Source organism: Ovis canadensis, chromosome 14, assembly GCF_042477335.2.
Source record: "Ovis canadensis isolate MfBH-ARS-UI-01 breed Bighorn chromosome 14, ARS-UI_OviCan_v2, whole genome shotgun sequence".
NCBI lineage: Eukaryota > Metazoa > Chordata > Mammalia > Artiodactyla > Bovidae > Ovis > Ovis canadensis.
Genome location: NC_091258.1, coordinates 60928838 through 60941958, shown reverse-complemented (window position 1 = coordinate 60941958; position 13121 = coordinate 60928838). Strand labels below are relative to the sequence as shown.

The 13121-nt window shown below is 52.6% G+C and overlaps 1 protein-coding gene across 2 annotated transcripts in view; it reads right to left on the bottom strand.

Moving 5' to 3' along the window:
- Positions 1 to 13121, bottom strand: part of SIPA1L3 (signal induced proliferation associated 1 like 3) — a 253130-nt gene that overhangs the window by 94674 nt on the left and 145335 nt on the right. For both annotated transcript variants that reach the window (XM_069550352.1, XM_069550353.1), the window contains exons 3-4: positions 8638 to 10476; positions 4695 to 4825 (exon numbers count right to left, since the gene is read on the bottom strand). In XM_069550352.1, the coding sequence (XP_069406453.1) occupies positions 4695 to 4825; positions 8638 to 10168 (1662 nt within the window). In that variant the 5' untranslated portion in view covers positions 10169 to 10476. The remainder of the gene's footprint in view (positions 1 to 4694; positions 4826 to 8637; positions 10477 to 13121) is intronic.

Sequence of the window (13121 nt, the reverse complement as noted above, 5' to 3'; positions counted from 1 at the left end):
AAACTAAGGCTGTCAAAAGCTCATGTTTGGGAGCCAAAGGGAACCCACTGGGCCAGGGAGCCCCTGGCTGCTGGCAGTCCCCATGTCCTGCCAGCCAGGGGCTCAGGGCAGGGCTGCCCTGGCCTGGACCTGGAGCTTGTCCTTTCTAGGCTCAGGGCGGGTGAGGCTGACGTTCTGGTGTGCAGTACCGAAGCCCAGCTCCAGTCTGTTCCCGCCCTGGCGGGAAGCTTGGCGCTGCCAACGCTCCGGTCCCATCTGCTGGGAGACGTGGGCCCACTCTCTCTCCCTGGTGGCTGGGGGCGGCCATCTGGGGCGGGCCAGCCAGCTGGCTTGGAAAACAGCCTGGGCCCCTCGCTCTGGCCCCCAAGACACAAGTGTGTGAAGGAGAAGGACAGAACTCTGTCCATGAGCTTGACCTTCACTCCCCAGCACGGCCCTCTGACCTCTCGGCAAAGAGCGACAGCCAAAACCTCAGCGTCATCACAGCCCCTTCCGCTCAGAGACACTCGCTGCCCAGCAGCCGTGTGCTCCCAGCTCACGTGTGCCACTCCAGGGGAGCCTTCCCGCTTTTCCTGGAGACAGCACGCAGACAGTACAGGTCTATCTTATGGATGAAGAAATGGAGGCGTCCAGGGGCAAAGCCATCTGCCTAAGGCCACAAGGCTGGTAAGTGGCAGAGCTCAACCGAACCCCAGGCTGTCTGGTCACAGGGCCAGGATTCAAACTCAGCCCTAGAGTGAGTGGCTAGAGGTTAAGAGCATGGGCTGGAGATGCAGGCAGTCTGGGTTCCTGTCCTGGCTCTGCCACTGTGGACCCTGACAAGTGATTATCTGCCTAGGCCTCGAGAATCTTCATCTGTGGAATGGGGACCATGGAACCCACATCCAGGGACTACTGAGAGGCTGTGAAAGGTCAATGAATATAAAACACTTGGCCCAGCACACATCAGGAATATGCGCTAAAAGTGTTAACCACTCCTATGACTATTGTCCTTTCTACTTTTGGGTTATGTGACTCCTCTGCTGCCACGGCAGGAAGGGCCTTTGCTTGTTTTTTTTTTTAAATTAAAATATATATTTATTTGGCTGTGTTGGCTCTTAGTTGTGGCATGTGGGATCTAGTTCCCTGACCAGGGATCAAACCCAGGCTCCCTGCATTGGGAGTGTGGAGTCTTCGCCACTGGACCGCCAGGGAAGTCCCAGGAAGGGCCTTTGGAAGGAGCAATGGAACGCTTGCTGGCCTCTGCCCCTTCCTCCTGATGACAAGGTCCTCAGGCTTGAGTGTCCAACAGGCAGCTCTGTGAGGGGCTGGGCCCAGGACTGAATACCCATGTGGCCTGCACATGTGTGAGGTCAGAGAAACGCCCATCTGTGGCTGTGAATCTCACGCTGGGCCAGAACTAACAGGGCTGGTTGGAATGTGACAAAGGGATGGGAAACTGAGACCCCCGCCAAAGGCTAACTGTGGGCCCTCCCCAAGTGCCAAGCCTAGCAGTGCCCACGTTATGGGCAACCTCACCAAGCCTACGCCACAGTCCTGAGAGACAGGGATCCTACGGAGGGAATGGAAGCTCTGAGAGGAGTCGTCTAAGGTTTCACGACCACTAGGTGACTGTACCAGGCACTTCCTGCCTCAGGACTCTTGCGCAGGTTGTTCCCTTCACCTGGAACATTCTTCCGCATGTCGCCATGGCTCCTTCTCTCATCTTCTTTAGGCCCTTTACTCAAATGTCCTGAGGGACACCGCCCTTGACTATCTGGTCTAAACATCTCACCACGCCCACACTTATCTCTTCCTTGCTTTCTGTTCCACCTTGTCAGCATACGCCACAGTGCGTAATTCGCTAGGCCATCTATGTACTGTCTGCCTTCCCCAGGCATGAGCATCTCTGCTGTATTTACTGCAGTTTCCTCAGTGCCCAGTGCAGGGCTGGCTGGTGGTGGTGCTGAGTAAATCTCTGTCAAGGGGAGAATTCCACACCTGTGTCCCTGAGCTCCAAGGACCTTTTCCAGCCCGGGGTGGCTCAGAGACTAGTTTTTATGGGTATTGGGGGTGGGAAGTGTGTGGAAGTAGGCATAATCCAGTAAAGGCACCAAGTCGGTTTCAAACCTACTGAACAGGAACCACAGAAAAATGTTACACCCTGACCTAGCATCTCCACGCCTCTCAGTGTGCACAACCAATTCTGGGGGAATTCCCTGCTGGTCCAGTGGTTAGGATTCTGTGCTTTCACAGGCCTGGGTTTGACCCCTGGTCAGAGAACTAAGATCCTGCAAGCCACAGAGCATGGCCAAAAAATCCCAAAATCAAAACAAAAGAACAAACAAAAAAAAGCAAAGTCTGGAACATTAAAAAAAAAATCATTCTATATGTTCTGTCTTCATGGAAAAAAAAAAAAAATACAATAAAACGCTGGCATGAAACTGAGGTCATAACTCATGGATGGGTCTGATGTACATACAGCCTGAGCTGAGTCAGAGGAACCCGAGGCGGCCGAGGGGTGGCCGGGGCATGAGCTGACACCTTGCCCTGTCACCCACTGAGGGTGCTCTGGGCAAATCCCCTACCCTGACTGTGCCTGTTTCATCATTACAATGAGAAGGATTATAGTGCCTTCACTGTACAACTGCCATGACATTTGAGTGAGTGAATGCACATTACAAGTACAGAAAATGCCTGACACGCAGTGTGAAGTGGACCTGCAATGTAACAGCAGCCGCAATATTATTTATTAGTATATGATTGCTGCTGTCACCTCACCTGGCCACTCCCCATATGTCAAACACCCTGACGCAGGGCGAGCTGCCACCTCACATTCTGCCCTGGCGCTCATCTGGCCAGAAAGGCAGGGCAGGGGGTGGTGCTAGGGAGACGGGGATGGGGACCACCTGCGGGATGGATGCCAAGTTTTGGGGGCTGCCTCCCCTGCGTTGCCACAAAGCCTGTGTGTCCTCTCATTCCCCCTCAGCGGGAAGGTCTTCGTGAGGAGATGGGGCCGTGGCCCTCGGTGCAGCATCTGCTGTCTGGATGAGGTCCAGGTTTGGCCGGCCCCACAGCCAAACTCCCTGGCAGCGGCTGCCTGCTGGTTCCCATGTCTGCCAGGAGCAAGGGGGATGGGGTAATGCATGCGGGGAGGGAGATCAACTTTGGGGGTCTGCCCAGCTGATGTGCATGCTAAGTCGCTTCAGTCATGTCTGACTCTTTGCAACCCCATGGACTGCAGCCCACCAGGCCCCTCTGTCCATGGGATTCTCCCAGCAAGAATACTGGAGCGGGCTGCCATGCCTTCCTCCCGGGGACCTTTCTGACTCAAGGGATCGAATCTGCGTCTCTCATGTCTCCTGCACTGGCAGGCAGATTCTTTACCACTAGCGCCACCTGGGAAGCCCAGCTGATGATTGCCTCTTTTCTGGAAAGTCTTCCTTCGGGTCTTTTGGAAGTCTCCATCGTTTGTGCTGGCCTAGCTCCCTCTCCTTTTGCTGAGGAACTGCCTCTCGAGCACCGCCAGGTGGCTCTGACAGAACCATCAGTCACAGTGCCCTGCCTGGCCCTGGACCCAGGGTGGAGCATTCCTCTACCATCCCTGATGACAGTGACTGGCCTGGGGCACGGGCATGTGATCCATGCAGAGCCAATCAGAGTTCTTCCCAGAGCTCCAGCAGGCAAGAATGTGGAGGAGAAAGTATAAAGATGGGGAAGATTCGAGCAGCTGGTCTGTTTGCAGAAGAGAATGACAACCCACAATGCAAAAAGCGGCAAAGCCAGCTGAGTGGAAGAGACAGGAAGACAGAGCTCTGGTGACATCATTTGAGTGCCTGGATCCAGCTATGCCTGAAGCCAGCCCTACCCCTGGACTTGCAGTTTCATGGGCCAATGACTTCTACTTCTGGCTTAAAGCAGGCGAAAACTGGGACTAAGACTCAGCCCTTCTAATTAATGCTGGGGGCTTGGATTTCACTCCTGGTTAGGGAATCAGATCCCACATGCTGTAACTAAGAGTTCGCATGCCACAAGTAAAGATCTCTCAAGCTCCAACGAACCTGGCAGGTTCCTCTGTCTATGAGAGCCAAACTAAAACAAACAAACAAACAAAAAACCCTGAGAGTAGACTATCTGCCACTTAAAACTTAAGAGACCTAATCACACAGGGTGCCCTGAACAGGCCTCGTTCCTTAGCCACAACTGACCTTTATTCCAGGGGAAGACTTGGACCAAGCCGGGACAAGTGACTCCTCTATTCTGAATGGAAGGAGCAGGGCTGGGATGTTTTGAGCCCATCAACAGCAGTGCCCGCTCCTAAGAGTCCCCAGTTCCTACCCTGCCTGAGACCGGCGGCCTTCATTTGCCTTTCCACTCTGCAGGACACCTCACGATCCTGAAAGAATCGCCTACAGTTCTCCCTTTATATTTTATGCTCGCCACCTTCAACCTTTTGCAAATATCAGAATCTGGGGCTCTGCGGTCAGACCCACTGGATTCCAACGTCGGCCACTGATTCATACATGTCTCGGAGTCTTAGTCTTCTCGTCTGTAAAATGGGGGGACTGACGTGATGGCTCTTGTGAGGCTGTGGGAAGGATTACAGGAGCTGAAGCAGGGGCAGCGCGTGCTCACAGAACCAGATACCGAGTAGGGGCTCAGCAATGTGAGTGGCTGTGGCGTTATGTCACAGGAACGTGAGCGACTGCACCTACCTCTCGGGTCCGGAAGATGATCCTGTACTGGTACTGAGGCCCGTGGTCCTTGTGGTCCTCCAGCTTCTCTCGCTTGATGCTCACGGCCACTGGCCCTAGCTTCTCGTCCACCCCGAAGTAATTGGCGTGTTCTGCGAAGGAAGAGCAAGGAAGTTCAGAGCCAGCTCTCTGGGAAGGAGGGGTGATGTCCCACGGCAGGCCTGCTGAGGGGACAGTCGGGGAAGGCTCTTGTGTGCCCTGTGGGGTCCTGGTCACACAAACTTCATGCCTGGTCGCAGCCACACTAGATGGAGAGACCATGAGAGGTCAAGCCCACCTTACTGTACCTTCTTGCAGTCATAGAGTCTCCATGTTCTCATCTAGGAAAAGGCGGGCCCTAGTGCTACCTGCAATTCATAAGAGGTGATGTGAGAGTGAACTGAAGCTACAAATAAAAAAACGCTTAGTGCGGTGCCTGCCTTGTAATAAACTTAGTCTCTCGTTGTGATTATCTCGTATTTGCAAATGTTCAGCGGCTTAGCTGCCAATTAGCCCTTGTGAAGCAGTTACAATTCTAGTCTAAAAAAAAAAAAAAGATTGTAGACTAAAGTGTTTTCTGCTTGGCTGAAATCCGGGCCCTGGACTCATTACATGTGGCCCACGTCACTTGACAGCATTCTCATTAGTAGAGTGGGATCAGGAAGGACAGATTCACATCTCAGCATGACTGTGAGGATTAAATAGGTTAGTAAGTGGGGAGCACAGAGCCAGGCACAGAGGGAGCAAGTGAGATGTGTTGGCTATTATTACCCACAGGGCATGACATTCATCGCAGAACAGGACCACAACTCAAGTCCCTAAGCATCACCTGTATCTAGCCATGCTCCCATAGATGTAGGAAACTTCAGCACTACTCTTTTTTTCCTTATGGTGACTGAGCCTTTAACGAGTCATGGAGGAACTCATTTGTTCTCTCTCTGAAATGACAGCTGTCTGTGCTTTAAAAAAAAAAAAAAAAAAAAAGCTGCTGTCTTACAACCTTTCCAGGCAAACAGTTCTTCCTGGTGTCTAACCCAAGTATGTCCTGCTTCTGGTGCATGCCCACCAGCAGTCTGTCTCAACTTTAGTCCATGAAGCGGGCATCTATACACTGCCAGAAATTTCTTCCCACTCCAGTGCTTTCCATGTTTAAAAGAGGATTCCTAGTCTCATGAGATGCTCTTGGTGAATTAAAGGCTTATCGAAAGCTCAAATAACGTTAATTAATGGTCCCAATCAGAACAGCACCTGCAGTGGATTAGACAATCTCCCCAACTGGTCAAAGAACAGAATAAATGTGCTCCAGAATAAATGTGCTCCACAGATATCAATCTATCCCTGAAACATTGGCAGGGACCATTCTGTTTTCCACCAATGCATACCCAGTACCCTTGAGGTCCTAGAATATACTAGGCACTCAATAAACACTGACCAATGACTAACATTTCTGAGCTTCCAGAGCTACAAAGAAATTATTTTTTGAAAGAAAACAGCTTCTTTTTAAAGCTCCATGATAAGTACTTACTACCCGCCTGATGAAGAACTGGGTGTTTTGATGTACAATATTCTTTGATCCTTACCACAGTCCTTCCGTGTAGGTATTCCTGTGCACTTAATGAAATATGTGTTCTCTGCTGGTTAGGTAGAAAATTAATATAATATAAATGCAAAACCAGATTTTTTTCAAATCCCCTCAATTCTGGCCACTAGGTTTGTAAATTTCAAAGACAGACCCTGTCAACTTCTCCCATGGGTTGTGGATTTGTTCATGTACTCCTGTAGCCGTATTAGCTTTTTATTTATATGCCCCTCAACCAGGTTACCAGGTACACAACTACTAGAGTTTCTTGGTAAATTTTTAGAAAATCTACTTGAAACGGTCCTTTTGGTTCTTCTAACAAATGCTGTTAGCCTTGAAGTCTATTTCGTGTGATACTGATGTTGCCTCACTGGCTTTCTCTTGATTAGCACTGTCTGAACTTCTTTCTTCATCCTTTAATTTCCAATCTCTGTGTCACTTTTTTTCTGGACACATGATACTGCTACAATCATCTCTGTTCCTCACATGAGGACACAGAGTACAAGGGGTAAAATGTGTCATGTAGCTAATAAGCTATGAAACATACATCCCAAGCACAAGGCTGAGCCCAGCACTGGTGGAGCGCCAGAGACTGTACTCTGGACAGAGGGATGACCCAGAGGGATGACATTAGTTGCATTTGACTAAGACACTGCTTTACAAAAAATTTTAAATTAGCTGTGGAGTACTAGCTGCCTTTTCATTACCTATTCTTCCCTTCTTAAGAGAAAACCTCTGTTCTTAGAGGAAGAAAAGAGAGAGGCTCTGTCTTACCAACATTTCCCAGCTTACCTTGCAGACTGGAGTGGCCAATAAACAGAAGCAGTTGGCTAGGACTTCTGAGAATGCTCTTCTTAAAAGGGGCTGACTTAATAAAAAGATAGGGGAGGGGTGCTGACTTGACAGGAAATCTGTTATTCTGTCTGAATCCTTTCCTCCTTCTCTTTGCCTGGAAACATGGATGTGATGGCTGGAACTCAGGCAGCCATCTTGAGCATCAGGAGATCACTCTGAGGGCTTGGAGGCTAATGCACTAAGGCTGGCATTCCACTGATGCTGAGGAGTAACCATACTAGCCCTGAGGTGCACATCTCTAGACTTTTTTACGTGGAGAAAAATAATCTATGTTGTTTAAGCCTGTTACTGGCAGTTACAAGCAATTCTGAATTGACATAGGAGAATCCATATTCAAAAAATCTGAATTTCAGGAGAATCTAGATAATTAGAAAGGATGGCAACACTGGGTTTGTCTACACTTCCTGGATGACAATAGTGAACCGGAGTTCCCCTCTGCACAGCCCCTGCCTGGTCTGCCTCCCTCTATTGTCTCCTGCCTGGCCTCTGTGGCTGCCTGGACTTGTGGTCTTTGCACTACGCTCTGTTGCCTCTGAGGATTGCCTCATCAGCATCAATGAGTTTAACCATGTGTGATCCCCATGTTAACACCCTCCAAACATCAGCAGCTCCACCTTCTGAGGGGATCCAGAATCTGCCTGCTTTCTCCTCACTCCTGGGCTCCCATCCTAGACTTGCCCATCACCATTTCCTGCCTGGACTATTGCAGTAGACTCCTCCTGGGTCTCCCTGATCCTCTGCCCCTACAGCTTCCTTCCCCAGAGGGAAGCTGTGAACACCTGAGTCACATCAAGGCCCTTTCCTGCTCAGAGTCTTCCTGTGGCTCCATTTCACTTAAGGTAAAAATGGGAGTCCTCACCATGGCTCACAAAACCCCGTGTGATCTTTCTCCTTTCAGCCTCCGTCACGCACTCTGTCCCGGCAACACTGGCCTCTATCCTATTCCCCCAATATTCCAGGACTTTTGTACTTGTTTTCCATGCCAGGAACACCATCTCCAATCCCCGCAAGGTTCCCTCCCTCACCTTCTTCAGCTCAGTACTCAAAAGGGACCCACCTAGAAAGTCCTCCCTGACCATTCCTTATTGAAAACGCAACACCTGGACACTGACACTGTTTTCCAGCCTCCCTATTTTACTTTTTTCCACCGCACTTCCCACCTCATGACGCCTTATATACTTTAGATATTTATCTGGCATAATTGCTTGTCTTCCCCCATTAAAACACTGTATGCTAGGAAGACACAATTTTTGCGTTAAGCTGGTCAACACTGTATACCTTGACTCTACAAAGTACCTGACACGCAGCTGAACGCAGCACTTGTTTGCTAAATGCCTGTCTATTGTCTCCTGCAGCGCAGTCTGAAGCATGTTGCATGAGACGGGGCTCACCGAGTCCCCCAGCCCCTCTCTGCATCCTCCGTGCCAGGGCAGGACGAACACAGAATATGAAGGAGCAATGCCTCACCCGCCCGTCCGCCCCCCACGTCACCTTTGCCCACGAAGTAGTCCTGATAGTAGCGGGCGCCCAGGTCCACGTGCTCGATGCTGTACTGCCGCGGGCGACTCTGCGTCCTCTGCTGCTCCTTGGGCACCTCCAGCACCGAGATGCTGGCGTTGGTGCGGTAGGCACTCAGGGTGGGCTCCGGAGGGCGGACCTCGCCGCCGCCCCCACCTCCGCCTGGGGAGCCAGCGGCCGCCTGCGAGAAGCTCACGTTGCGCTCGCACTCGCCGCCAATCTCGTTGCGGAAGTGCGGGCAGCTGAGCAGCAGGTCGTTGCTGGTGTCGTCGCCCAGGTCTTGCTCCAGGTTCTCCTTGCAGTTCAGGTCCTCCGTGCTGGTGAAGGCGGGGTCCAGGCCACCGAGGCTGTGGGCCCGCGACGCCGTCAGGGACGCCATGGCCGAGGCGGCCGAGGCCCCGGTGGTCGTGTTCCGCCGCTGGGCCGTGGACGCCCGGTTGGCTGCCGCCTCATTGAGGTCGAACAGCATGCTCTGCACGTCGAAGTGGGCGAAGCTCTTCTGGCAGACCCACGGCCGGCTGGCCTCCGGGGGGCTCCGGCCGTCCTCGGCCTCCCCGGGGCACCGGGCCGCTTCGCCTTCGGCTCTGCTGCTCCGCAGCTTCCGGAAAATGGACGAGTCCACCTGGTCCCCACCGCCCAGGCCCCGCGAGGGCTTCTTGCGGGCCTTCTCCTTCTCTTTCAGGGGCTGCAGCGGCAGCAGGCTGTCCTTGGTGGGCTGCCCGTTGCGGGCCTCCCCCTTGGCTGCGCCGCCGCCGCCCCCCGAGACGTGGGGACCGGGATCGGCCCGCAGGAGCTCGGTGAGGCTCGGGGTGCCCCGGGCCTCAGGCTGCTCACTGCGGAACTCGTTGAGGATGTCGAAGAAGCTCTGCTCGGGCACGCCCTGCACGTCGATGGAGGACGTGCTTCCGTACTCGCGGAAGAGCGGCAGCGCCCCCGTGTGGCGGGCCGCCCGGGGCTCCGCCGTGTCCTCCACGTCGCACTCGCTGAGGGTGATCTCGCTGCTGCTGCGGTTCCGCAGCGGGAGGAAGGCCCGGCCGGGGGACCGGGGCCACCCATCCTGGAACTCCACATCCTTAGACCGCCTCCTGGCGAGTCGGTGCAAGGCTTTGGACCCTGAGGAAGCCGGGGTAGGGGTACCGGCGGGGGGCTGTCCGTTCTGTTGTACGCTCCTCATGGCATGGGCCGCCTTCGTGGCCTTCGTGCCATCTGCGTCCAGGGAGGGGCTGGGGTTGTTCTGTTCTCTCAGGGCCTCCCGCTTGGGCGGCCAGTCGGCCACCCGGGCGCGCACGCCCATCTTGGGCATGGCAGGGGTGGTGGGGCTGGGGCGGGTGGGGGCGCTGACCGTGCTCTCGCCCGCGGGCTGGGGCACGCTGCCGTTCTGCACCCAGAATCCCAAGGGAGCGTAGTCCCCTGTGTGCGGCCCGGGCAGGACATCGGCCGCCCTGGCCCCACAGCTGGCTGCCAGGTCCACACCATCACTGGGGATGGGCCGATAGGTGGTCATAGTCCACGGGCGCTGGAGTGCTGCTGGCCCCTGAAAGCTGTAGCCTAACTTTATGGGGTCCCCTGGCCCTCAGCCATTGTTCAGGGCCACCAGTCCTAGGATGAAGGATGCTGGCCCCTGAAGCCTGATGGGAAGGTTGTGAGCCTGTGGAGTCCAATTCTCCACCATCGCTGTGGACAGCAGTGCCTGGACAACCTCTCGAGGCAGGCGCTGTCCCAGGGCCTCCAGACTGAGTGGGTCAGCGGGGCAGAGAGAGCAGCAGTTGTGTGTGAAGGCTGGCGGGCTGCAGGGCCGCCTTCCCTGCCATGCTGAAAAGGGAGGAAAGACAGAAGTGAGATGTGAGGTTACTGCTGCCACAGAATGACTTATTTTTTTCAACTTTACTTATTAAAATAAAAACAACAACAACTTTTATTATGGAAATTTTCAAAGGTACCCAGAAGCAGAGAGAAGAGCATGATGAGCCCCCTCCATACCAGCTTCAACACCACTAACTATTTCTCATTCCTTCCATCTGCTCCCCGACTCCACGGTGTTTTTGACAGGACTGCTCTTGTTTACTCGCTCAACTGTGTCCGACTCTTTGGGACCCCATTGACTGTAGCTCGCCAGGCTCCTCTGTCCATGGTATTTCCCAGTCAACAATACTGGGCTGGGTTGCCATTTCTTTCCAGAGGATCTTTCCAACCCAGGGATTGAACCTGAGTCTCCTGCATTGGCAGGTGAATTCTTTACCACTGAGCCACCAGGGAAGCCCTTTGACAGGATATTTTAGAGTAAATCCCAGACATCAGGCCATGTCACCTATAAATACTTTAGCTTGTATCTCTAGGTGATAAGGCCTCCAAAACAAAACAAAACAAAACAAAACACAATACCTTTATCATAGAGGCTTCTAAAGAATTTGCCTTTAATGCAGAACTGGGTTTGATCCCTGGGTCGGGAAGATCCCCTGGAGAAGGGAATGGCTACCCACTCCAATACTCTTGCCTGCGAAATCCCATGGACAGAGGAGCCTGGCAGGCTACAGTCCATAGGGCTGCAAGAGAGTTGTACATGACTGAGTGACTAACACTTTCACTTTTTCACTTTCACCTTTATCACACCCATCTAGATAAATAAGAATTCTTTAAGGTGATGTAATACCCCAACTGAATTACATTCCCCTGCCGCCCCCATCGTCTCAGAAGTGTCTTTTGAGAGGTGGTTTGCTCAAATCAGGATCCAAACAATATCTTTGCTCTGCTCTGGCAGATTATATTTCTCAGGTCTCTGCTACTCTACACCTTCCCCTCCCCATCTTGATGATATTTACTTCTGGAAGGAATAGGGTCACTTGTCTCAGAGTTTCCCACTTTCAGGATCTGGCTGGCTATTCTCTGTAGTGTCCAAACATGTTCCCCTGCAGCCCCTCTGCCACGAGTCCTGACTACTGGTGGCTGTATGCAGAGGCTGTACTGTTGTCTGTTTTCCAGTGCACCTGACCATTCACCCGCCAGAAAGGAAGTGAAAAAGATGGAGGAATCACTATGAGCACTGGTGGATTTTGCGAAGGGACTGTCTCTGGAAATCTACGTGATTACTATACTATGAGAGCCAGTAGATCAATTCCCATCACTACTTCACTGAGATCTCCCCAGTAGCTTCTAATTTATTAGAATAAAATCTAAATTGCTCCTGCTGGCTCACCAGCCCCACAGGACTGGCCAGGCTCTCTGATGCCTCTCCCTAGCCCTAAGATCCCATCACACTGGTCTTCTTGTCTATTCTTCTAACACATCCAGCTCCATTCGGGATACGTGGGGAATCCTTTGTCGGTTTTTCACCAGGCCGGTTCCCTCACTTGACATTCGCTCTTTAATGAAGCCTTCCAAAACCACCCTCAAAGCCTTTCTGTCACTCTTTCTTCTTTTTCCTTGGCAGTTACCACTAGCTGAAATTACTTTGCTCATTATCTATTTACTGACCATCCCCACCACTAAATGATCCGTTCCAGAATGGTAAGGGTGTCTCTGTTGTTCACTGATGTAGCCCCAGTTCCCAGAACAGTGTCCGCGACCCTCATTCACTCTTTTAGTGTATGAACAAGTGAACAGAGAGCTTCTATCTAACTTGATGTGTATATGCATCCTGACTTGCAGACCTCTGGGGAAGGGAAATTCATCCTTCTTCTGCCCGGCAACGTAAAGTCCTCTGCAGGATCACTTCCGTTTGTCTCCACTTTGAGCTGCTGGAAGATGAAACCCTCAGTGGGGAAGGAAGGGTAAAGTGGATCATGGCCTACGGCAAAACCTCCTGCTTGGCCCAGCAGCTGTGCCCTTTGCTCCTGCCAACCAAGCTGACTCTCTACAGGACAGCAGAATGCTGGGCCAGCATCTGACCCAAGGGGACCGCAACTTTTCTGTCCTGTAGAACGTGGAGCCGGACACAGCCACTGTGGTCGGTGGCTGTGCATGCTTTCTGGGTGAGGAAGTCGAAAGCTTCCTGTGTGAGAGTATGACTGTGTGTGTGTGCACATGCACACACACGTGCAAGAAGCATTTCACAACTCCTGCCCAGAGGTATGGAGTTAGCTGGCAGAGAGGGAGCGAGTGGGAAGCATGAAGCAGATTCATGGAGCAAAACAGTGAGGAAAGCCTATGTGTGCTAAGTCGCTCCAGTCGTGTCTGACTCTTGGTGGCCCCCATAGACTGTAGTCCGCCAGGCTCCTCTGTCCATGGAATTCTCCAGGCAAGACTACTAGAGTAGGTTGTCATGCCCTCCTCTAGGGGATCTTCCCAACCCAGGGATCGAACCTGCATTGACTGGCGGGTTCTTCACCACTGCTCCACCTGGGAAGACTCCTGAGGGGAGCCTGTAACCTCTGAGAAAGTGAGAACTCGAGGGGAGAGATGTGAGGTGGAGAGCAAAAGGGGACCCTCTTCCTGGTTCCCCAAGAGCACGAGAGCATTCC